Genomic DNA, 27,013 nt, shown 5'->3' with positions numbered 1-27,013 from the left:
CAAAAGGAAGACTAACCCTTAATCTGAAAATAGTACAAAAAAGAGCTACCATGACAAACAGCACTGCTGGATTATTGCTTTATTTCCCAACGACCCAAACCTGCATAAATCTCAGAAAACATGACATCATCAGTTTGACCAGTTCACTTTGTTTCACTGGAATCTAAACCCAAATATTTGTATTCTTTTAGACAAACCAGTCTAGCATTTTTATAGTACTAACAAGCACTATAAAAAGGCTTCTAAAACTTCCCTGCATTTTTAAGAGGGGAAAAAGTAAAATCAATTGGTAATGTCTCTTGATGAAAAGGTTTGCAAAAGAAAGAACTACAGGCCCTTTGTACATGTTTCACTGCTTTGGAAATATGCACAAACTATTGATGAAGACTTTTTAATGAGCGCTATTACGTTAATTGTTAAACTACTCAGTCTCTTGCAATGTAGGTCATGCTTAAGACAAGCACTCCCAACAATGCTAATAAAAAGGAATAGTTTAGCCCATTTGGACAGATGATCAGCAGGGATGTGGAACTTATAACATGTTAAACTTTTAATATTACTGAGAACTGCTGAAGGAATTCAGTACATACAAGCAGGTACAAAGTATGAACAGGTAAACTGTTTCCTCTCTTCTCTGATGGAAGTATGATGTGTTATTTTTGAGCCGGTGTTATAATTTAAAGCATGTTAGGAAAACATCCATAATGCAGCTCAGTTTAGACCCTTGTTTTGCATATCTGATGCTGAAACATTGATCATATCATAAAGTCACATAGTTACCAAAGATTAAACTACTATAACACCTACCTGGGGAGTTTCCTAAGGCACTCAATGGGTTACAGTATGTCATATATTTCAGTCTGGCTCATATGCTAGGAATTCTGTTCTGTAATTTGTTGGATCCTAGTAAAATGTAGTGTTTTTCAAGTTACTGAAAGCCAACAATGAAGGTGGTTCCTGGATACATTTGTTCCAGAAATGAAAAATTGAGAGGAGCAAATTCTAAGATTCAGTTTTTCTTCTTGTAGACAATGCTGTTGCAAGTAAATTGATTATGAATATATCTCAAAAATTAAATCTGAGTTTTTACCAGCTTGCACCATGTGATCCAAACATTAGATCGAGGAATGACCACTAACTTTGAATGCATGAACAGTGTGTGGAAAAAGAATCTGAAACTGTGAATGACTTTGTTGGTTTCAACAAGAACACAATTCAAAAAGTCTCGGTGACACTATTTCCATTTCTATTTTTTTTATGGGTTATAGCTACATTACATGTACTGTAAATACATGTGTTTGAACTGTACTGAGAAAGTATCTGATGCTCATCACATTATTTCTTATGGATATTCTCTTTATCATGGGCAAGAGTTCTGCTCTTACAGTCCCTAACCCCTTACTTCTATTCTTCTTATGGAAAAATATCATCTATATACTGTTTGTATATACATATATTGTTTTGCTAGAAGTCACGACGTTCTGATCCCTAACCTTGACATCTAGTGGGGACTTTTTAGCGTGTGTAAATGTGGCCATGACTGGATTTAAAGTAAAAAGCCTTTTCTGAGAGTGAACCACAAAAAGAATTAACTCAAATTTGCCAAAGTGCATCTTAATGACAACTGGTACCATGTCTTATGATCAGATGCGGATGAAGTGTAAACTTGAGCTTTATCAGCATAATGTCTAACATAAAAAGCTGAAGCTTATGTATGTTGAGGAAACACTTAACAGTGTGTAATAAGGTCCCCCCTCATCTACAATGTTTTGGGATTGTTTTCCATCTGTGAGTCCTGTGACCCTAGTTAAGATTGGGGGAATCATAAATACCAAAATCCAAGATATGTTGGTCAAAGACCTTGTTCTTTCTGCCATAAAGCTCAAGATTGACAGAAAATTAACATTCCAGCATGATAATGATCCAAACCATACAGCCAAATTAACAAAGAAATGGTCACTAGGGACAATTTGGCAGTTGTGTTTATTGAGGTACTTTTCTGTTAGGGACCAAAGAGTGTCTTGTTTTTGCAACAGTTTAGAGCACCAGTTGTACACTGTTGTGAAATGAGGCTTCAGGGGCATGACTGCCACCAATCAACTATATGGAAGCTGCACTTCAGTTCTGGATGAAGTGGGTCCCTTCCAATATGTATTCTGCTCAGGAATTATTTGGGAATTTAAGGAAAAATCAGGCGTGATAATGTCTTAATTTTGTTTTTCATTGTCGTATGAATCTTAAAAAACCGAGATTGCTTTTGAGATTTCAGCATTTTTTTCAGAGCCAAGGATCACTTGCTTATTTCCTGAGCAAGATCTGCAGAAAACGGGAAAGAATTATATACAAGCTATCATTTGAGCAATTCAAATTCCTGTAGACAGATGATAGAGCTATTGAACGTCGATGACAGCTCCCACAAAGACACTTGTTTTTGCGTGATTTTTTTCTTGTGGTTTCTTACAGCACTTTTAAGAAAGGAGGCAGTGTCTTTCAATCTAAATGATCCACTGTGTAACGCACTATGAAATTATTCTTTTACTGAAAAATGGTCACTCAGTTTCAGTTGGATAACTACACTTCAGGCAGGAGGAAGAACACAAAAAGGTTCTTCCTGCAAACAGTGACCATCAAACTGGAATTCACATTTATATAAAGAAGCTGTCTTAAACCAGGAGCACCCTCCTTAACCAAACAAAGAAAATTGCATATTCATAATTTACTGTTACTATCTAGCAAAACATTCTAAAAAAAGTAGGACTCAAATCATTTTTACATGGGTCTAAACCCACCTAGTTTAAATAAGGGAGTCTGCTGTACCAGATTTAAAAAGTACCCTCATCACTAAAATGACATGCTTATTATATTGTCCACAGACTAATCCTAGCCTCGTCTGAAGACAATAACAGAAAATATACTGTATTGTAACACTGTCCATTTGCCTACCACTACCAGGGCTAAGAAATTGTCTGACTAATCAGAGCCTTTTCACATAATGGAAAAGTCAATAGCTGCACACAATCAGTAAACAAATTCAGCTATTTTTAAAAGGACCCAATCTCCATTTAGCACTGGCAATTTAAATTATTCTAGCGTGTAACACTTTAATTGTGTAAGACAAAGACGATGTCGGAGACACAAAAGAACTTGTAGCAAAGGGAGAACTACAAGTAATTTTTATGCTGCCACTGTGAGATGACAAGTGATAAGCATTTTGTAAGAATTAGTTTGCTTATGTATCTGAAGGCGGCACTGGGCTGTTAGTGGGAGTAACCAAAAAATCAAAATCCTGATTTAACTATTTTGTTACAAAAACTCCCTTTTTACAATTACAGTACTAAATAGGAGAGACAAAGGTACTATTTCAGCTGAGAAACTGCATGTGTTTTTTTTTTCTGAAGGCCTGGAAAATTCTTCAAATATAAACATGATAATGAAGAGAGAAATTGAAGTTTTTAACGTAATAAATCTTAGAAAAGTAACACGTATAGGCCTACTTCTCACATAAGGTAGGTAATTTTATTTCCAGATTATGAAGCAAAAGAGATAAAAATTGATGCTGTTGTAAGTTGACAATAAACATACAAAGAGATCTGTATTTATTTTACATTAACATGTTACGTGTTAAAGACAAAACGTTTGGCTGCTAAAACAGGGTTGTGCTCCCATCTTCACAAAATTGCATTTGCAGTGACAAGCCATACCATGCATAAGTGGGTTAACAAACGTTTGGATGCAGGACATAATTGTGCAATTTGTGCCGTGGCATACAACAATGAAGGTGTTCCACGGTGGTAGACACAACAAATATCTCATGGGCAGGTCGCTTCTCATTGGTCACTTCCACTTCTGAATGGGACAAACCAGAAAAATCACAAACTGACCTCACATTTCAGAGATACCAACTAGTCACAAGCTTGACAAGGGGCCTGACAATTAGGAATTAAAGATCAAATAAATCTGATTTGGAAGCACGGTCATGTCATATTTTCCCGAAATTGAGCATGTATATTTGTTGCAAGGATGAAAGTGGCAAAATCTCACATCAATCTCTCATATCCCTTTTGAGAGACGTTTATGGGCATTTAAATCGGTCATTTTTCAAAATGGCCTTGTTTTTATTTTTCAGTAGAACATCCCACTGTATGTGCTCAGACAATTACAGAGCGGGACCTCTGCTAGATTAAGTCTCATGACTAAACAAACTTAAAATGTCTGCAACTGTCAAAAGTTGGTGTCCAAACACAAGTCTTAACACTGTCAATTAGGACATAAGAATGAGTGAGCAGGTCTAGATGGGAGGAGATGTTCACTTTCAATGAAGATGTGTGGTGAAAATCCTCCAGCGCCAGGCTACCATTTCCCATCAAATTTTGACAAAGCCCCTGATGACTTCAAAAGTTGGCCTCTTTCAGCCAACAAAAGCAAAGTTAAATTCCTAGCTATCTGATTATACTTTCACGTGCAGGTTGGTTTTTGATAATGGGACATAACTTTTGAGCACCTTAGAGTATCTTAACCTCACTGGCTCTGTCATTTATCTTCTCACTCTTTCACTGTGTAATGCATGATCATGCCAGCTGTACTCTCTTTTCCAAAAGCAGAAGCTGTCTTAGTACCATGGTTTGGTGGCAGTAAAGTTACTGAAGGCTTTGTTCCTACAGTTCTCTTTATAGTTCCCCTATCACATTCACATACATTTGTTTCAAAGAAATGTGGCAAACAAAATACCATTCTGACTGGATAGCAAAACAAACTTTACATGGGACACGGCTTGACAAGTTTTTTACAGTTGTTATAATGTGATGCTGCCCCATCTGATCAAACGAAAAATTCCTTGGTTGGATGTTCGCATTAATGACAAAGGCACATCTTTTGAAAGAGGTGCCCTGCCACACTGTCGTAATGCCTGCAGTCAGAAATCACGGTGACACTATCATATCCAAGATGACTGCCGCTGTTAGAGTGATAGACACATGTATGCAATGCTCCTTGATTGTTCTAATGAAAATTGGCGCATCATAATGAAGAGCACAACAGTCATTCTCAGACAAATAAGCAACATATTCACCTGGTTTAAGATATTTTACCTGTTTGGAAAATTTTGCAAATTAAATAATAACTGGTAAAAGGTCCAGAACTGTCTGAAAAATCATCTCAGAATTCATCACTACTCTTGACCAACTTCTGCGATATTTATCCGTCGGCCGACACTCACTGCTCATTAGATCCAAACTGATTATATGAAGGTACAAACTGCTTTGGAGAGTATCTTTCATGGTGGACAGTTTGTATACGTCTATCTATACTCTCCAAGATAACAGTATGAAAGACCAGGATTGAAAAAACAGCAGCTAGGCGGGGATAGTAGGTGACAGCAGTTACCTCCTGTAGCTGCTGAATTATGAATCATTTTGATTTTGTGGTGCTTGGTGCAAACTTGTATATATTGGGTGGCACTTTCTCCAGCAAGCACTTATTCTGCAAACTTTAAGAAAACGTATCTTTATCACTTGTGGACACCTAAATTCAAATTCACGAGCCATTTCTGGACATGTTCATTTCCCTGGCATTGCTCTTTCAACATTTCTGCATCAGTTTTACAGTGCTTTCTTTGCATCAGATAAGAATCCACTAGACCTTGGTTTTGGAATAGATAAGATCCCTTCTTCCCCAAGCAGCATTTTAGTTTTTTTTAAGCATGAAATTACAGGCTCTAAACTCTTTGTATTTCCTCAGAGGTGAAGCTTTTAGGGAGATTATTCAAATATTAATGTTTCTTTTCTTTTTACACGACAGGAATTTCTCTTTAACCTGAGCAATCATACCTGTGCCACAATCATTCTACAACTCAAATGGTGATAGCTCAGCTATTTGCTTCTTATTGCATTTTCAGCAGCTTCTTTTGCCTGTATCAAACAGATCTTTCTAAAAGTCTGTGCTGGACTGGATATTGCCCAATGAGAGACAAGCATTCACTGAGTTTTTTAATCTCTTGGCCAGCCATTTGGAAAAATCTGTATTTTAGTGAGCAGCCCATAAAATGTCCAGCTACATCTTCAACATTACATATGTTTGCAGAAAGCAAATCTGACGTGTTAGATTGTTAAAGCTCCACCAATACGCTGCCCAGCTACTTGAGGAGATAATCAAAATTTAGAATTAATGTTGATGATATTGCTCTCAAACATTTAATACCTCTTGACATGTACTTTAAAAGGAGTCAAAGCAGCAGTATGTATACTTCAGCCTTTGGAAATATTTTTACATTGCAGCTTTTAATGTTCTCAAACTTGTTTCACCTCAGCACCTTTCAAAAGCTCTAACTGTTCCCCCTCACCTCTCCGAGCGCTCCTAACAAACCTCAAGGGTAATTAAGCAACAGAGTACAAAAACATTTAAAATGACAAACAAAACTGTGACTGTAGCATGTGTAGATCAGCGGAGACAATGCCTTCAAGGTAGCCTGGGTAGGTATAAAAATGCCACCCTTTAATGACCTTATCTCAAAAACGATACATATATAAGAGATATTAACATCACATCTAGCCTCAATTGAAGTGAAATTTGAGGAAATATTTGAGATGGTCATGCCAAAATTAGTTGATTTCACACAGAATGGCCATACTAGTACCAAGCTAGTAATAACTTATAGCCCACTGCTGATGCTGGTTTGGACAAGACAGTGCTAGACAACTTCCAAGTGTTTTCAGAATATAAGAAGAACATCAGATAGCTTACAAATGCTAGAAGCCATTCTGCTCATCTAGCTCATTTGGTAGTTAATAACTAACTGATCTGGGGATCTTGTCCAGCCATTTATTGAAATGAGCCAGGTTATCACCTTCACAAGAATGGCTGGGATACTTGTTCAGACTCCCCCACACTTTGGCGTAAAAAGTGCCTCATTTTGAGTTCCAGATGCACTTCTCCCAAGTTCCACCTGTTCTCTGGTTCAGGTTTTACTTTCATTCTAAAGACGTCCGCAGGGATGAGTTTGCCAATGTTTTTGAGCATTTACCCACCACAGTTTCCTCCTGCATACAACCGCACAAACTGCACTATGGAATTGTGGCGCTTAGTCATCATATACCACACTCGAAATTTCAAATCTACCGCATTGTCTCAGTTAATCCTACTTATTACTGCCCTCTAAGCATTCTCTTGCATAGTAACGGTAACCGAGTGGACACTGTTGGGTGGCTCAGCGTTTATGCACCTATTACAGTAATAACATGGCCTTTGAACAGGACCCACAAGCATGAACTCAGAAAACTGTAAAAAAAAAAAGACCAGAAATTGAATGTCCTCATACAGAAAATTACAAGTGGTTGACCATCTTGTTCGTGGTGAAACTGGAAGCTGTGACTTTGGTAGGGAGGCTCATGGCAGTTAACGAGTCTGTTATAAGGACAACGCAGAAGAGCACAACTGCGGTTCCCCCTTACTCTGATTTCCACAAGGCCATATGGTTAACTCATTAAGACTCATTTTTTTCTGACCACTTTCCATTTCAAGAATGGAACACCCGCAGATGTTGGTGGAATGGTATACTGGAATCAGGTCCCCTCACAGTCATCCCTCTTCAATACGACAAAGAGTCAGTTCTTCCCTGGATCGTCTATTTTATTAGTGTACCAAAACAATCAAATTGCACAAATTTTCTAAATGAGGTACTCCTAGTGCAGTATATTATAGAATTCTTCACGCCTTGAGTAAATTCATTCAGATTTTTGTGGTTTGGTTTGTTGGAGTGAGTGAACATGCTTTTCTGTGAGAAGAATGCTACAGTAGGCAGCTTTACATTGGACGTGTTATTCATTTCTATTTCTGAAATAAAACCGTAAGCAAAATGCTACTCATTTGAGATGCACCTCTGTGGCAGTTTGGGGTTATGACGCAAAAAGTGTCAGTAACGAAGAATATCTAAAGATTGGAAATCTCTCCGCATTCCTCTTAACATCTTCCACGCTTACCCTCATCTGGACCCCTCAGTACATTCCTTCCTCAAAGATATTTGAGGAAGATAATCCTTCCACAAATTATATTCTCCCCTGCTTTCTTCATTTAGCATATGACAAGGGCTTATCCAAAGAAAATGTCGACAGGAGTGTTTCTGTAAGCTTCAGTACTACTGCACTGTCTTTTACTGTAAAAGACCCATAGAACGTTCCCTGAATCACACACGATCACATGAAATGGACTGATCACAAAACTGCCTGCAATATCTTCACAAAATAATAGCCTATTAAGTGAATTTACATTTAGTTTCAAACAATCAATCACAGTATTCTTATTTCATTTATGCAGAACAACCCTGAATGAAATTTAAACATTTTCCTAAAGCAAAGACGCATGGAACAGCATTTCTGGAACCAAATCACAGGAGTTTAAGAGCTGCTAATACGCAAGGTGATATCATCCTTTCATTACACTGGCAGTTTATGACAATGGACACTGGCAATGATGAAATATAATTTAACATTATTTGAACTCTGACAATGAGGGCTTAGGGCTTTGGAAATAAAGCCTCTGCAAAAACGAAATCACCTTACATCAAAAGGTAATTTCACTTTTTTTAAAGTTACTAAATTATATGAACATAAATCCTCAAAGATTCATGTTTGAAAGGTTCCCTTTTTACCCCACAAATATGGTCTTATACACTGCTTAAACGTCTTGATTAAAACCTCATTTTCCAACCAGTTTCCATTTGAACTGTAGTTTCAAGAAATATGGAAATACAATAGGTCTCTTTTTACTTTTTGACAAACTTGGAACTGATCATCTTCTGTTCTATAAGTTTTAAAATAGGCATCTTATGTGCTCTCATTAGCTGTTAGGCCTTTTAAGCAGGTCAGAGACTATAACCAGCACCATTATGAGAATGAATATTTGATTGGGTAATTACCTATATAACCACGCAAAAAATAAAATGTATACCGACATCAAGGATACAAACAGAGAATCAGAATCAACACGCTGTGGATAGGTAAACAGTATTGTTTAAGAACAAACATACAATATGCAAACTGAAGTTCACTTTCATCCCAGCAGAGCTTTCCTTAGCAGCGGTTTGATACAAATAAAAGGCAGCTGGTCACAGAATTCTAGAAGCTTGTGGTGGCTAGTGAATGACGAATGATGTGGTTCATTAAAACGGAAACTTTGGTATATGTTTTACATAGCCTGTATTGAATATCGATACAGACCGTCACATGACAGCTTAACCAAACTCCGACTGGGATTTCCCAAGCGATTTTTAAAAACACACACGCACTCAATAAAAAACCACTCGACGCAGAGGCGGAGGAGCAGGGGTGCACTCACGTGTCATGTGGAAAATGGCATCGCAGGCATTGATGTGAGACAGGAAAGCATTCCCAAGGCCCTGCCCAGCATGGGCTCCCTTCACCAGACCAGCAATGTCCACCACGTTCAGAAATGCGGGAACTTTGCTTTATAGGAAAAAAAATAAAAGAAGACAAAAGACCTGAATCTGAATTTCTAGTACAAAGGCTTTCCTTTTACTGCAACCGTATACCAAACATACGCAATAGGAACTGGCAAATCAACTTTGGTGGTAAAGTGTCACGCTAAAAATGTCAACTAGAATATTAGAAATCTTTTAAAGGGGATTTAAAAATGCTGCAGAACAAAAAAACAAAAAGCACTGGAAGGATTTGAGCAAAACATATTTATGGGTTCAATGCACAGTCCATTCTGTTCCAGGCACACTGGCCTCTGAGTTACTGCATTGTTTAGTTTCTTTTAATTCAAAATAAACTGATAACATTTAATTGATAAGAAATTAAAACTAATAGACAATGCTTCAGCCGCATCTCCTCCAAGACACTCAAGTTACAAAACAGACTCCTGCTGTCATTTCCTTTGTTTTACTGGAGACCAACTGTGTTCCAATGTGGAGGAAAAACTGCTTGTTTGGAGACTGCTGGAACGATAACTGACGAAGAATCACCGTCAGTTACACTGTGTCCAGCTTGGCATTATAGTCTCCAAGGAAAACATAAATATCTCCACACTTCTCAGGTGACCCAGAGAAAGCAATGAGTCAGAAACATTCAAAATGTGTTGTTGACAGAGAGACAAAAATTCCAAAAGGTTCAAGTTAAGCATGCAAGCAAGCTTCTTCAGTTCTCCAGTTGACAGACTTTCTGGTCATCAGTTTCTACAAATTGCCCGATTCTAAACTTTTTTAATATGAACTAGCTGCCCTTGAAAATCATGGTCTTGGAATACTGGAGCCTAACCCAGTTCAATGCAATGTAATTAGTTAAAAGACTGCGGCAAGAACTTATTTTCTTGAAAGATATTCACTCTACCTGGCAGGTTTGTGGAACTGGCAGAGGTAATCAAAGCGTTCATCAGGGATAGGCACTCTGCTCTCATTTGGGTCAATAGTACAGAAGGGGAAATTCTCTGCTGCAGCCTGACTCTTAGTCAGAACGTTGAAGAAAGTTGATTTCCTATAAAAAAAAGTAAAACATGGTCACTGCATAATGGAAACATTTGTGTATTACTTTAGCTATGGTCTATGGATATAACAATGTCAGGGGGACCTTTAACATATTACAAGTACAAAACTCAGCCAAATACTTTGGATTCAAGAAATGTTTTTTTTTTCTCAGCAATACAAAATGAGATAAACAACAATAACTGTACTACATTGTAGAAAGTGATCACCCTGAACTATGACCTTGCCCTTTGTTCCATTATTTAGGGCAAAACCTAGCAGAAAGAGAAACCCTAACCTAAATTTGTGTCAAAATAACCTGCTGTTACCAACATTCAGGATGCAGACCAGGGTCTTTAATCACAAAATCTAGAAGCAGGACCTCAACAGTTCTGCGCAGTAGGCTGTGCAGACTGCACGGCTCAAAGATAAGGTGCAAATTGCAAGAAGGTAAACACGTCCCCGGGGAGGACTCATTGAAAGATTACTTGTGTTGTCTAGGCTCAAAATGAAGGATTAAAATCGCACAGCAGGAGTTCCTGGGGACGATATAAAAATGAAAGATTCAGAGATCTCTAAATTCACGAATCTCATGTTCCCTTTCATTCGGGGGTGGTTTGTCTGCAATACGGTCTTTTCATCTCTTTATCACTGCAGTTTGTAGATTAATACTTCATAATGGGCTCCAAATTTATGCATACACTTGATATAATGCAAATGAAAGTTGGCTTTAGGAAATAACCCTCCATGTGTGCGTTTAGTACTGTTGCACATACATAAGGATGATTTACTGTACATAGACACAAGCAAAGAAAACTGTTAAGGACATCAGAACTGGACAGGGAAAAACCTGTCCAAATTAACTGCAAGTTTTCTTTTTGTATTGCAAATGTTCAAAATTAGCCACACTCTAACAACCAGTATTTTCTTGACACTCTATTGGTTTTGATAACAAAGGAGTTTCCTGCAACTTTTTGAGGTTCAGGAACGTAAGATATATGGCCACTCCTTCATGCTGAACTTTTTTAGCTCCTTCAGACTGCAGTTTGTGCTTGTGAACTACTTTCTTCAGGTCATGCTGTATCTGTTCTGTGGGTGTGAGGCCTGGAGACTGCGAAGGTCTACTGATCTCATCCAACCTTAAACATGTGGCAATGGATCTGAAAGTGTGGTTCAGGTTGTGAATTAATTTCAGACCAATTTCAGTTCCAAGATTCGGCTTTTCAGCAGAAGGAACCTGGATTGTGCCTAAAATATCCTGGTAGACTTTGGACTCAAAACTTCAAAACACATCCATCCCTTCATTCAAACTAATGTACCACCACTAGATGACACAAAACAATCTTATATAGATCCCATTTCTATTCTTCACAGAAGGAATGGCATTGTTTTTCAACATGAGCTTCCTACTGCTGACCACTAATTTGGGTTACATTTTATTGTGTCCCCTTCCAAGTAGGACATCAAATATTCGATTGGGTATGTACTTCGAGATGGACGCCAACTTTGAAATCTGAAATATTTTTTCATACTTCACTAGAGTAGTTGATTTCGATAATCCTTTACCTTACGCCTTTTTTAAGGTGCGAAGTGTTTTGCTCATGTTTTCAGCCTTTCATACCCAATGGAAATCAAGGAGACTACCAGAAGCTTGTTGTGAAACTACCAGATTACTAAAAAAAACATCGAAGGCTTCAGGTTCAGTATATTTACAGAATAATAATGAAAATTATAATAATAATGAATCATTATAATAATAATGAAAATGGGCCATTCTGAAGTAGAGCATAGACATAGACTAAATCAACTTTTAGTAACTTCCTTCAAAGTCTGAATAAACTTGAACACTACCAAAAGGAGTGCTTTTAAGACCTGTGTGCCTGAGTGTGCAAAGACTGAGTGTTTCGCCAGCTACTTCAAAACACTAGCCCAAACATTTTTCAATAAAGAAATCTAAAAAAATTAAGCCCATTATCTATAATCTTAGAAATCTAAAATAATTAAGATTAAATTATTAGCTAACAACTAATATCATGATTTCAGCTCTTAGAAAAATAACATTTTTTTGTCCAGGTCAGAGACTAATTTGTACCAGAGGGACAAATGAATGGATTTGGTGCTTTAAACTGATATCTAGACAACTACAGACCTGAATGTTTTGTTTCCAAAATGAAAGTTTAACTAATTGCTCCATTAAAGATAACTAATACTGGAGCTGTTTGCAGGACTGTCAACCTTTGCTGGTTACGACTTGCAGTGATTTCTGAGCTCTATGATCATGGGTTTGAGCCTGGGTCATGACACTACCTCACTGTGACCATGGGTCTCTTACAGCAGGGCACACAATTGGCTGAGCATCACAAAGGGCAAATAGGAGTAGTCAACTAGGGGTCTCTCAGCTCCAGGTGATATTCTAGGCTCTTGCAGATATACGGGGCTTTGTCAGTGTTCTCCAGCTGGACCCAAACTCAGCGTACAGAGCTCTGTAGCTTGTTTTGCGTTAAATGACAAGTGGCTTGAACGTGGCTGTGTTGGAGACGTCTTCAGGCATGTTCTCACCATCATGTATCCAAACTGTCACAGTTGCGGGGTTCATAGTTGTGAGATGCCAAACGCCAAACTGGCTACTCCAAATTGGGTGGGTATAATAAATATAATAGGCAATGTTCCAATTTTGTTTTTTAAACCAATTACCATTAACTCTCAGAGTTATTTCTACACCAATAAATTTTTGAAAGATTACACTGGTTGAAAGCAGGCTGCGTTTCATTGAGCACACTTAACAATAATTTCAAGTTCAGTCGACATTTCTGCAGCTGCCGGGGAAAACCTCTCTCCGACACTCGCCAACACAGACGAGCCTCTGGAATGATAAATCCCAGCTTTGGCGCCGCAGCCCTGAATCTCCAGATCGTCCACTGGCACTGGGCAGGGAAAGGGCTCTCCTCGGGGGCCAGGTCAGAGGCAGCTGTTTTCGGGGAGAGAGCACAACTGCCATCCCTGCCAAATCCAGCCCTAACAGCGGCAATGCATGCAGGTGCAAAGCAGTTATCACTGGTGGGCACTGGGTACATCATCAGCCTCAGGCTATTCAAACCCATTCCTCCCTGGCAGAAATTACTGCAAAGTGATGCACCATTTAACACATGAACTGAGGAGGCTGGGCTGGCTGAGGAATTTGAAGCTGTGGACCTGTGGACACGTGTGTTTATCTGGCTGGGATCTGAGTTGAGCCTTGTATAGACTGTATCAATGTCTATGAAAGGGATTTAGAGACATTCAGACTCCGTGTTCCTCCCTAACAATTAAGTCATGAAGCGCACTCTGAAATACAGTACAACAGTGCCCATTTCACAGCAAAACTGGTGGGATTGTGAGAACACAAGAATACACAGCGTCAGTGAAGTTTGATACTGCATTAATTTTTAACCATTTTGTTGCCTTTAGAGTGCTGCACAATAGACTTTGATTTCAGACTAAAGAGCACTGCTTCAGCCATGACCATTTTAAGACTAAATACTCCCCCAAGATACAATATATTTTTTTTTGCATTCTGAAACAATCTTACACCAACGATAACAATCTAAGTAACTTGCTTTCAAAGCCAGCCATCCTATATATTTCTTTAAGTTAAAGCTGCCCGTTAGTCTTACTTTAAACTCCATAACTATACTTGCTTGACATTAATGGGATTCATCTAAAAATGTAATGTATCATCACTCTCCGATTACCGACAGGAGCCTTGCATATGCTGGCAGAGGATACATTATTTTTCATTTTTATAACCTACCATGCTTAAAAACGTGATATGTCGTATATTCTGTAAGGCTGCATTTAAAATCTATCACATTGGAATATAATGACAGATGTTTATAACTGCGTGGCATACCCAACATTTGGTAATCCAACAATTCCAATCTTCAGGGATGTTCCAAACCTTCCAATCAGAGGCGGCTGCTTGGGTCCCTCACCGCCCTTCTTCGGAGGCATCTGAAACAGCAAAAACCACCGTAAATACTTCTGTTAATATAGTGACACTTACCCGTTTCCAACCGCCTCTGACGCACCTTCTTTGGGGCCATGGCCGCATATTAACACCAGTACATTTCCAGCCAGCAAGTTACAAAGCCACTGCTTGCACCATTATTTTTCCAAGACTCCCAAGTAGTCTGGTTGTACCACCGACACAGATCACCGATATCCACACAAGCCAACGAAGCCCACTCGGTCTTAAAAATAGAACACGCAACTGAATGTCGTGCCAGATGAAACCAATGGCAAATGCTGACCCCACCGCTTTCTATATTTACACACATTGAGGAATCACGTAATTATAACCGGCACAGTAACGACCAAAACATGGACTTCAATTCTGACAGCAGGCACGTCACCTTTTAGATTTCTATGAAATACCATTAAATACCCTGCTCAGAGTTATTTCATGTTACTTCTCTTTCCAGTTCAAACCCCATGTGGCATTACTGACACACATTTATATGAGGCCCGTCTTAACGTTAAACATACGGTTCGCCGGCAAGCGGCTGTGGGATTCTGTTCACGACAAGCGCTCAAAAAACAGAGGCATGTACTTTTAAACACATTTCCAAAAACACAAAGTGTGCAAATTCACCTCGAAATCTAGTTTGCTCCGGGGTTATACACGAAACTGAAACACGGTGCCACAGTACACACGGCACTTGCTTTGCAGAGAGCAAGGGGAAAGGGGGAAGCCCGTCACACACACCGGAACATCCTCATTGCACAGCTCCCCATTGGGCCAAACTCCGGTAGCGCAGGAGGGTATGCGACTGCGTACTGACAGCCAGACAGAGCGCTGCAAATCCCACAGGAAGCTTTCTCACGGAAAATACTGTGTGTAACCCCAAGTTAAATCGTTCAGATAACGTGGGGGGGAGCGGTGTCACCGATTCGTGTATGTTTAGAAGAAGTATGTGTTATTTTACCTACATTTTCTGTGATGTATGTGAAGATCAAACTTCATGCAAACACTACACACAACATCAGGGAAAAGGATACTATAACTTTTGGATAGTACCAGAAACTATTTTAATATCCGTACCCAGGTTGCCGAGTTCCTGTGTCAGAAAAGGATGGCATACTGTAAGTCAGATAGCTACCACAATCTTCAGTTACTAGCCTGTTCGCGGGATTTGGCCTTTTTTTCTTCTTCAAAAAAAGTTCTTCAGGCCTGTAGTAGTGTGTTTCAAACAAATACGTCGATATTGCGAAATGCACGTGAAACCCCAAACCATGTTATAGACAGGAAATTTAAATGCTTTTAATGGCAATTTATAGAGATCCACGGGCATGTGTGAAAGTTACAAGAGAAATCTCTTCCTAATTGTGCTTGCAATTAACAGAACATTTCCTAAACTGGCTCAGAAATTTACAGTAAATGTTTATTCCCCATTATATATGAATTCATATTTCATCTACTGCAATGCATATGGAGGGCAACTATAAAAACTCTACTAACAACAACAGCAACTATTGTAGGAAACTATTATAAGGAAAAATCCATATAAGTTTTTGTTACTAATGGATGTCTGGGGAATGTTTCGTTTCATGCAGTTTTCATCACTATTACCAACTTCCACTGCATGTTGGTACTAGTCCACAAACAATTTGAGAAAGCTTACTTAATGGTGTTATTATTATTCAATGAGCTCAGCAAAATTTCCACCCACTATAGGCATGTACATACTCTTCTACAAGTGGAAACAACCAATTTAGAACTCACCATTAAATCATTTTTGTACTGCTCTTAGGATGTTGTCAGTAATGCCTGAAATATGAAATAATGCCAGCAGCCAAATCACCCTGCAACTCACACCTGGCAGCCCCACTGAAGCTCAGCAGGTGTGAGCCTGGCCAGTACCTGGATGGAAGACCTGGGATAAACTAAGGTTGCTGCTGGAAGAGATGTTAGGTGGGGTCAGTAGGGGGCGCTCACCCTGCGGTCTGTGTGGGTCTTAATGTCCAGGTATAGTGAGGGGGTCACCATACTGTAAAATGTAAAATGGTGCTGTCCTTTGGCTGAGATGTAAAACCGAGGTCCTGACTTGCTGTGGTCATTAAAAATCCTGGGGCATTTCTCGAAAAGAGTAGTGGTGTTACCCCGGTGTCCTGGCCAAATTTCCCATTGGCCTTTACCAATCATGGCCTAATAATAATCCCCATCTCTGAATTGACTTAGTCACTTTGTTCTCATTCCCACCAAAAGCTGATGTGGGGTGAGTGTTCTGGTGCACTATAGCTCCCGTTGCATCATCCAGGTGGGGACTACACTTTAGGTGGTGGTGGAAGGGAGTCCCCATTACCTGTAAAGCGCTTTGAGTGGAGTGTCCAGAAAAGTGCTATATAAGTGCAAGCAATTATTATTATTGAAATCTGCTAGTGATAAAATAAACAAAGTGTGGCTGTTTTCCTTCAGTAGTGACAGAAACATTCAAGGTGATTATTACAGGTTAAAATATCTCTTTTTCACCCTGCATGCAAACATGAATATTAAATTAGTCAATTGGTTTAACACCTGTTATGTCCTCTATTTAAAAATGCTGTTAAAGACATAGCAACATTGAAATGAGCAATAGCAGGCCTTCTATCACTTGCAAAGTCTAAGAGTTGTTTTCCCAAAGATTAAACAGATACATAACATAACATAACAAAACAAAGAAAGGAAAAATGTGTGGGAAGCAAATAGTTTCTTCCTGGTTTTACCATGCTAATGATGCCTTCCTGTCAGCACACCAGAGATGGAGAAAAATCTCTTTCCCCTGCTCCAGCCAAACTGAACACTGGGTACGATCAGGCTGCAGTTTCATGGAATGGAGTCAACGTACCTCATTATATTGTAAGAGGGAAGGAAAATAATGAAGTCGCTTCATCTTGTTAGAAGTGACAGGCGTTGCCTTTTGGTTGGCTGAGGGTATTTTAAGTGTAGCATCCCTACATGTGTACCAGATCGACACACACACAAAATGCTTGGAGGATTGAAGGCTGAATACCACCAAGACTGGACCACAGATTTAAAACCACAGTAAAGCTCAATAAAGACACTTTTAAGATGACAGACAGTGCATTTAAGCAAATATAAAGTCCTGTATACTGCAGCCATAATTTTTTCTTATATAATCTCATTAACCTCAAAAAGTCTGTAAACATTTCTTCTGTCTGTAATTATGCTATGTAGTTTCCAAGGAATGATTTGGATTTATTTTAACTCAGAATATTATAAAGTAATGAGGCTTTGTATTTCCTTATCTTTGGATGGCATTAAAAAGAAACATTAACAAAGTTTACTTTCCAAAGGGAAGAAATACAAGCATAAATCTAGGCCTCTTTATATTAACTGTATGTAAACTGTACATAAACTGTAGCTTACATAAATTTGGAGTTGAATTGTAAACTACCTTTTTGGCTTGTCAGATCTCTATAGAGCTAAACAAAGGGTATATTAGAAACGGACTTTGTTGAGATAAAGTGGCACCTTTGCTGTTCCCATGGTGTTACCTATGGCCCTCATGCAGAAACAAATTCAGTAGGCTTTATTGAAATCATTAATAGACAAAAAACGATTTTACTTGGCATAATTGCCTGAACTCGTATTATATTTGTAAATTGTAAGAAAGGGCAACCCACTATCACAGCTCAGTATATTTCAGCGTGGAGGGCAGACTATCCTTTGCAAAAGATATAATTGAGTTATCGACAATAAAAAACACATTTTTACATATAATAATACAAACAGTAGCAAATGTTAATGTTGTAATAAACATGAATAAGGAAAAAATACCAGAGCAACTCAAAACCCACCCCACAAAACACGTTGTTACACGCCCTAAATCCAATGAAAGACAATATATTCAAATCTTTATTAAAGGGGAAATATCCGTTTGAAAAACAATATGCGCACCTATGAACATATACGCTAAAGAGGTTCTTCTGAATTACAGAGACGTGACATTTTCTTTACACATTATTTTCATATGTAAATGAGGGTATAATTAACCCATTTCTTTAATGTATTCTGGATTTTAATCACCAGATTAAAGAATGAAACTTTAACCTTTCTTTTTTTAGAAATTATTATTGTACCACGAATCTCAAACAGTATACTGTCAACCTACTGTTACATTAAGTGCTGTGTATTAAAACGTCCATGGATTTTGAGGCCTGTCTAGTCAGTACAGTATTTTAAAAAGGGATAAAAAAAATAAAAATATCTAAACAATGTCTGTTTAGCTATAACAAGGTGATAGCTTTTAAAGGGCATCAATATGGACAAAATATTCAAGCTGCGAATATTCAAGCTTTTCTAGTTTCAGACCTACATATATGTGACCCGTTTTCTCAAAAATAAGCTCTTCGAGGTCTGTTCTCAGTGTTATTTGTTATTGCATAGATAAGACTTTGCACCTGAGAAAATTAAGTCTACTTATATAATCACTACAATCTCTTGAACATTAAAATATTCAGTCAAAAACTAAGAATTAAGGTAGTGGAAGGGATTGATGGTAATATCTACGAAGGCAAAATAATAAGGTAACAATATTTCCGTACTTCATATTTAAGTACTTAATATATGACTGTTCTAACATTTTAAAAAAAGTTTTTGCCATTTCAAAACTAGGATCCACAAAGGCACTAGATGTGTCGTGGCACTGAACTTCTAATACGCAAAGTGCGATGTTCAAAAGAGTAAATTAACTCAATGTATCAAAAATTAAATATACAACATTTACGTTATGAGCAGACTACACAATTACATATGGCAAGTGTGTTGTGGCTTTCAGGCCTATGTTACAGTATGTTACCACAATTCTAATTAATGGAGTCTAGCACTAGCAATTTTTTCATTACTAGGAAATGCAAATCGCTAAACTATTCTCTCGTACCTTTATAACCTAGTATTTTCAAAGTAATACAGAGAGGAACATATGGTCATTTTCTCAATTTTTGGATACATTTACACTCGCATACAATCCGCAACCTTCATGCTGCAATAGATCAGTAATAATGTAGTGTTATGTGAAATGCATTGCTCTTCTTAGCCACATGAAGTATACTAGTTTCCAAAGCAAACATTTACCATTTGATTTGCGTATTGAATATATATCTCGACAGACATAGCATGCGAAATGGTCAAATTATGTATGTTAATAAAGACGATTGTCGGTTTGAGACTCAAAAGCTACAAAATACAGTAGACTTTAACAGTAAAATCTTCGCTTATATGCTGCGAACACACCGATCACTTCTGTGTAGAAGGTAAGAAGGTTTGTTTCAAAAACTGAAATAACAGATAGGATACCATGAGGAAATGCACTCAGAAGGCAAGAAAGAAAACAAGCATTCTCCAAATGCAAAATGACAAATGTGTAGCCTACATTTTTACGTTAAAGTTAGCATCCAGTATTTTGCACTTCTGCATCGCTACATTTAAGACAAAGGGGACAAAGCACTTACATGCATAATCACAGAGAAATAGTAAGCTAAATCCAAATTAATACTTGGTATTGTAATATGCACAACATTTTGACTACACTAATTGAAAACATAACAAAACATGTTATTGTGTTCTGCATAAAATATTGAATACAAAGCGGAGCTAAACTCTGATCTAACATTTTGAAGATAAAATAAGATATTTTAACACACCTTGCGACAAAGGTATTTCAGTACTACACCACCTTTTGGCTGCAGGTGAATAGCGAAGAATACAAAAGGCTGATATGTGAAGGGACGTTCACAGAAAGAGTAATCATTTAAAAAAAGATAAGATCGTAGTGCGGTGATCAGTTCTGGGCAGCTGACGCTATGTTGATAACAACTAGGTTATTTTAATCGGGGTACCCTTATGACTCCGTCCTGGAGCGAGAGACCGAGCCATCCATGTGCAGTCAACACAGAAGGGTTAAACCTGGTGAATTCATACTTCACCGAAAACCAGAAAAAAAATGTGGAAATAAGCGCATTACTACAGATTCCAGCTTTTTCCTCTCCACCGAAAAGATGAGTGCTAAGAGAGATACAGTATAGGTTGTTCTTGCAAATTTGATTAGGCACCCTGTCAGGTGAAAACGCACAATATGGAGAACACTGCTGTACACTAGCGCACTTCTTTTCATTAAATTGAAGTACAGATTTCCAGGGGAAAAAAAACATTTGAACGTAATTTACAGACCTGTTCTAATAGCAGAAGATAAACGCTATTTTTATACGTTTGATACTTTACAATTTAAGGTTTATTCATATTTTTCATATGATTCACGATTTGATTTCTCTGTCGTGACATCTTGTTTATTTTATGTCCTCTGTTTAATTTAGCTGTCATATCATTATTTTAATTCCGTACTATTTTTTTTAAACTTCGATCAAAACAGGTTCTTCAAATAAACAGATTGCGCTCACGGGGCTTTTTAAGATTAGGCAGAAAAGATTAGGTGTTTAATTGTTTACAAATAAGGTTTTCACCTAAAGGCAAATGTTGAATTAATCCACTCGGCAACCAGTAGAGTATTTCTCTCAGATGTTTCTTAAATCTAGCACCCTGGGTCGTTTAACATACTGAAAACGAGACTATAATAATCTAGAAATTAAGGAAGTCGAAATGCCTTTGTATGAAGTAATATAATAAATAGGCCAGGATTAATCATTTATCTTTTGTTGTTTATCGCCGTGATGGATGCTCTTTCAGTCAGCTTCACTACAATAGATGCAGAACGTTTTGTTCCAACCAAATAAATCATTCGCATTGTTTAAGGTACATTGATCAATCTAATGGCTTGTAATGGGTTCCTAATTGCCACCAGAAAAAGGCACTCTCTCGTATTTGAACGTGAAGTGTTACGTCCTCACCTATATCTTTGCGTCCTGCGTGACTGTTCCTATCATATCTTTATTAGCAAATTAAATAAAACCCACGAATTAATAAGCAGTCTTGGTCATTTCAAACAAATTAAGAAACGATAGCGTCATAAATGTATATCTGACATTATTTTCCAGTGACTGTTTGGAAAATTCATGTGTATTAATTCATAATACACATGAAGCTGAACACCGAGTTTAAACAACAGTGAGAAGGAAAAAAAACTATATGACCTATTAAAAGAGTTCAGCAGAGAGAGAAAAGTAGTTTGTATAACATTATCATAATCAGTACCAGATTATCCAAAAAATACTAAATCAGGAGCGTTCTAGTATTTTTGTGGTTGCCACTTGTAGCAGATGTAAAGTAAATTCTGTGGAATTATACATAGAAATTGAAACGATCAAGAAATTATACAGGTGAAATAACTGACAACTTTAGTGTTCGATTGTAATAACGCTTGCGACATATTCTCTGAGGTATGTTTTTAAATAATGTGAAAACTGAAAACATTAAAAAGCAAACAGGACCTATTTAGTTATATCTTTATATAAAATTAAAAATCCAAACGGCAATTATCTTTTATTTCTCTAGTTTCAGACATAGAGATGTTCATTAAAATAGTCTTTTTTTTCTGTGAAATACATTTCAAAGCAGACTGAATAGCCAGTAGTATGTTGAATAATCTCAGAATAATCACTCTAATTAAAACCCCACACTCCGCTAGAACATTCATCTTCCTCTCTTTGACAAACGATCTCCTTTTAATTTGCAGGCTCTTTTAACCTTAGAAGAAATGCAAAGGTTTAAGATCATTTACCATGATACACTATGGCGCACATAGGTAAATATCTGATAATGCATTCGTGTATATACACCATATATGTGATGTGTAACATTAAATACACTTACATAGATTCAATTCCTGTAATAAAGGAAAACCTTACAATAATAGGTAAATGTAAATGTTGTAATGCTTTTCTTAAAATAAGTAGACTTGTAGTTTTCTCACGTTTATCATGTTCGTGGCTTAAGAGGCATAACAATTACTAAAAGGCATGAGAGACTGAATAATGTGTCTATGGAGATATTAAAATATTTCTGATGTAGTTATCAATGATCGCCTTAGGAATCTATCGAAGTGTGACTGTATATACAGATACATGATTTTTTTTTTCCACGAGGTCCTCTGCACTTTTGCATTTCAATCGAATTTGTTTATGCAGAATCGACATTTAATAGTGCTAATTGCTCTCCAGTCAAATTGCCATGATTGCAGAAATGAAGCAATTTTCTGAGCTCCGTGCCTGGGATTTGAAGAAATTGTTTTATATTCACCTCTCCATAGGTGGGGATTTAAGGCACTGAGCCTTTGCACAAATTGCACTTGGACTGACTGGCAGCATTCAGGCGCTATAATAGAGCATTATTTGGCCGTTTTGAATACTGTAATGTACAGCTTTCGCTGAAAGCCATTCTCCCGAAAATTGCTTTAACTTTTAAAAGGATGATGATTCACTCCAAACCGGGCCATTGTTACATTGTCATTACCCCTAAATGTTTTAACAGCCTGTGAAACACATTGGCATAATGCATTGATCTTTATAAAAAAAAGTCTTAAGTGGAAAACACATAACCATTGATAGAATGCAGATGACTCTTGAAAGGTTTGCGCAGAATATTTGTTCAAAATTTCAATTAATCGTAACTCCTTCTTGTTTCACACAGGCGATTCGTATCTCCTTTGCCAAAGATCTTAAAAAGGCGTTGGGCAAATATCTTTTTACGGGATTATTAAGTACGTCACAGACCAGGCTGATCCATACCTATATAGCAGCCCAGGAACAAAATGAAGCGTGCGTGCAATTGAAATAATAAGGATCTAGATTATTCAGTCATTTATTGTAAACATGCCCAGCACTGCAGTCGGGTTAAACCTATTTAACACTACACGTGCTGTCGCTTACTTTTGTCTTTCACAAAAATCGTTTCACTCCTCCCTCTCCTGCCTCTGGGCTGGTCAGAACACCTCACAGTCATTTCTATTTCTACATATATATCACACCTCTAAATCGCATAAATAACCTGGACCTTAAGTTAAATCACGGGAGAGAAAAAAAAGGATTCACCTGTTGGGAGTGATCCTGTAGTGCTCGTGGGATTGACAGGCGTCTTCTGTTTTTCTTCCGACGAATTATCCAGCGGCGACGAGAAGTCCGTATGACCGAGATTACTGGCCCCGTAGGTAAGACTCAGTTTGTTTCATGCTTGAGGTAGAGTTCAGGTTGGTAATTCAATTTGCGATTCACTGATGGGAACTGGGCGCGTGTGCAATTTCTTTATAAAGAACCGCTTAGTGTGCTAAAATCCGTGGAATGGGTCCAACTGGCACGCTTTGAAGGCGCAGAGTTTTTACAAAAGTGCCCGAATGAAAGTGTCGTCTTCGATTCTGAACGCAATTGTGTGGATGTACGAGCGACAATAATTGTGTATAGCCTTTTAGACATGCCCCCGGTTCAACACGATCAGTGTTTTAAAAGTCAACTGCTAATAAAGGAAGTTTGAGCAAGTAAACTCTCTCCCTGCTCGCCAAAGGAAAATTACGTCATAGAGTAGAATCTAGAAGCTACCACATTAAAACGTAGTGCATATCTCAAGTTTTTCATTTTTTCCCATAAGCGCTGTACGGTACATGTCCTGTTAATCTGTAGTCAAGCACGTCAAACACTCTTAAATATCCGAACAGGCTTGCAGAAACCTTGCAGGTTTGACATTTCTTAAAAAAAGACCTAGACACTATGTGCAGTCTGTGCACATAAAGCTTAATTCTCAAACAGCAATGGTAAATTATTACCTACAAACGCACAAACATAAATAGGCTCTCTATATCTACAGTCGGAAACGAAATGAGAAATATGTCCCTCCAAGCGCTACAGATTCCAAATATTTCAGCATAGCACGGCTTACCCATTTAGAGAAACGGTGTCTATTGAAATATATCGAAGTGAAATCTATGATGGGCCAATACATATGTGTATAAAAGAAACGTATAAAAATACAATGGTCTGGGCGCTAAGGAGAAAGCTCCGTGCAACAGTTATTGATTGACGTGTAGCTGTGCTACTTCTGTCATTTCTGAATCTCTTATTGGCCGAGCTGTACTCCTGGCGGCGCATTGCAGCGCTTAGATTGGCTGGGTGCGCTGGCCAGCTGTACTTCAAAGCACGCGCTCTCTACAACTAGGTAGAGTTAGGAGCTCGGAGCCAAGAGTGTAGTTAGTCACTTGTGTAAGTTGAGTAAAACGTCGTGGAAGTCTGATCAAACTCTGTCATATAGCGCAGTTGCCTCTTGTAGCTCTTAATTCAGAGTAACGCAGGCCCTGGCTATGGCTACGTCTATACTTGGGGTAAGTCACAAAAAGAACTGTTTTCGCTTTTGCTTATTTCCAGTTAAAAAAAAATATTTCACTTAATTTGCGCGGAAGACAACTGATGCGTTCATACAAACATTTTCTTTGTTTTGGAATATCTCACCGATGGTAATGATTTCCTATAGACATTGTATTTTTTTTTTCTGTTAACGCGATTGTCTGCCTTTTCTGCCGAACAGGACTGATTTATTCATTTTGACTTTCGACATCGAGATTCTTTCCATTACTTTATATTTTAGAAGATCATTTCAATTTTTGAATAGTAAAAAGTATTAAAAGCACTGTTAAGGTTTTCACCATCAGAAAATAATGCTGCATAGTTATAGAACAAAACAGAATTTTCATTATTATTATTATTATTATTATTATTACTTATACTAAGACTGAAATAGAACTGCTTGTGTGTGTGTTGCGATTTGCTAAAGATTAGTATATTTTAGTTGCTTATGAGATTTTAAATGCTAATCGATTTTCACGCTGAACACCGCACGCACCTGCGAACACAAAGGAACATCTTTTGAGAAATTCGTCCACAGATCCAGCCCGTGTGAGAGATTCGCGTAACCGTTTTAAACTTTCCCTTTGCCAGGAAGAACCACGATTTGGAACTACGCCTTTAGCCATGCTCGCTGCAACCTGCAACAAAATTGGTAACACGAGTCCTCTGACCACTCTGCCTGATTCAAGCGCTTTCGCAAAGGGCGGATTTCATCCCTGGAAGAGGTCTTCTTCGAGCTGCAACTTGGGATCCAGCCTCTCTGGGTTCGCCGTAGCGACCAGCAGGGGATCCACGGGACTAACTACAAGTACCGGCACAGGCAACAGCGCATTCTGCTTGGCGTCCACCTCCCCGACCTCTTCGGCGTTTACTACCGAGTACAGCAGCCTCTTCTCGAACTCGGCCGGCGTCTCGTCGCAAGAGCCGGGACAGTCCGCTTTCATCTCGAAAGTTCACACCTCGGCAGAAACGCTGTACCCGCGGGTAGGCATGGCCCATCCGTACGAGTCCTGGTACAAATCTGGCTTCCACTCGACCATCTCCGGCGAGGTCGCCAACGGCGCTTCCTCCTGGTGGGATGTTCACACCAACCCCAGTTCGTGGCTGGAGGTTCAGAACCCGGCGAGCACTCTTCAGACCTCTTTACACTCGGGCAGCCCTCAAGCCACCCTGCACTCCCAGCTAAGCGGGTACAACCCCGACTTCTCCACGTTGACGCACTCCGCCTTCAGCTCCACCGGGATAAGCCCCACAGCGTCTCACCTCTTGTCCACCAGCCAGCACCTGTTGACACAGGAAGGTTTCAAAACCGTGATTCCCTCCTACACGGACTCCACCACAGCCAATGCCATGATTTCGGGAGCCAGCACGGGCATAGGGGGCTCGGCCAGGTCTGCCAGGAGGTACTCGGGCAGGGCAACGTGCGACTGTCCCAACTGCCAAGAGGCGGAAAGGCTGGGTCCAGCTGGAGCCAGCCTCAGAAGGAAGGGTCTTCACAGCTGCCACATACCCGGGTGCGGCAAAGTATACGGCAAAACGTCCCACCTCAAAGCCCACCTGAGATGGCACACCGGAGAGAGGCCGTTTGTCTGCAACTGGCTTTTTTGTGGGAAAAGGTTCACGCGGTCCGATGAACTGCAGAGGCACCTCCGCACTCACACGGGCGAGAAGCGGTTCGCCTGCCCGGTGTGCAACAAACGCTTCATGAGAAGTGACCACCTTAGCAAGCATATAAAAACCCACAACGGCGGCGGAGGAGGCAAAAAGGGAAGCGACAGTGACACCGACACCAGTAACCTGGAAACTCCCAGATCCGAGTCACCGGAACTCATTCTGGAGGGGGTGAACTCTGGCAGAGTGCCGGGCAAAGACTCCACTCCACAGAACGAGTCGTAAACACGTCGAGAAAGCGGAATCCGGATTTAACCTGACATTCTGAAAAAGTAATTCGTTCTCACCTAACACGACACCTTTTATTTAAAAAGAATAAAAAAAAAACGGGTCTGGAAGTTGCGAAACAAGTAGTCCTCTCAACACAAGGCGGTCAATAAGAAGATTTCTTTTTAAAAAAATAATAAAAACGAATCGTTTTTATATATATATATATTTAATGAAAGCGACTTCGCACTACGCAGTAATCCGAACGTTTTTAAAACTTTTACGGATGCCGAACATCTCATGAGATAAAACGCAATTAAAACACAATTGTGTAAGAATAGACTT

At 38.8% G+C, this 27,013-nt stretch overlaps 2 protein-coding genes across 3 annotated transcripts in view; one reads left to right on the top strand and one right to left on the bottom strand.

Moving 5' to 3' along the window:
• The window catches only part of ola1 (Obg-like ATPase 1), a 52,419-nt gene extending 37,215 nt beyond the window's left edge, over positions 1-15,204 (bottom strand). The window contains exons 1-4 of one of the 2 annotated variants that reach the window (XM_088930036.1): positions 15,102-15,204; positions 14,361-14,461; positions 10,341-10,484; positions 9,328-9,455 (exon numbers count right to left, since the gene is read on the bottom strand). In XM_088930036.1, the coding sequence (XP_088786162.1) occupies positions 9,328-9,455; positions 10,341-10,484; positions 14,361-14,461 (373 nt within the window). In that variant the 5' untranslated portion in view covers positions 15,102-15,204. Of the gene's footprint in view, positions 1-9,327; positions 9,456-10,340; positions 10,485-14,360; positions 14,462-14,538; positions 14,751-15,101 lie in introns of those variants that run through there. The other variant, XM_088930035.1, reaches the window with a different exon arrangement.
• A 10,183-nt stretch (positions 15,205-25,387) lies between these two features.
• Positions 25,388-26,686, top strand: sp9 (sp9 transcription factor). Its single transcript, XM_088930034.1, has one exon. The coding sequence runs from the start codon at positions 25,415-25,417 to the stop codon at positions 26,684-26,686; it is 1,272 nt and encodes a 423-aa protein (XP_088786160.1). The 5' UTR covers positions 25,388-25,414.
• Positions 26,687-27,013: the final 327 nt, after the last annotated feature.

Source organism: Atractosteus spatula, chromosome 13, assembly GCF_055471065.1.
Source record: "Atractosteus spatula isolate fAtrSpa1 chromosome 13, fAtrSpa1.hap1, whole genome shotgun sequence".
Classification (NCBI taxonomy): domain Eukaryota; kingdom Metazoa; phylum Chordata; class Actinopteri; order Semionotiformes; family Lepisosteidae; genus Atractosteus; species Atractosteus spatula.
This window is presented reverse-complemented; position numbering and strand designations above follow the sequence as displayed.

Bases quoted from the DNA above. Each gene is read 5' to 3' on its own strand.
- sp9 (XM_088930034.1), top strand. From the start codon at position 25,415: ATGCTCGCTGCAACCTGCAACAAAATTGGTAACACGAGTCCTCTGACC.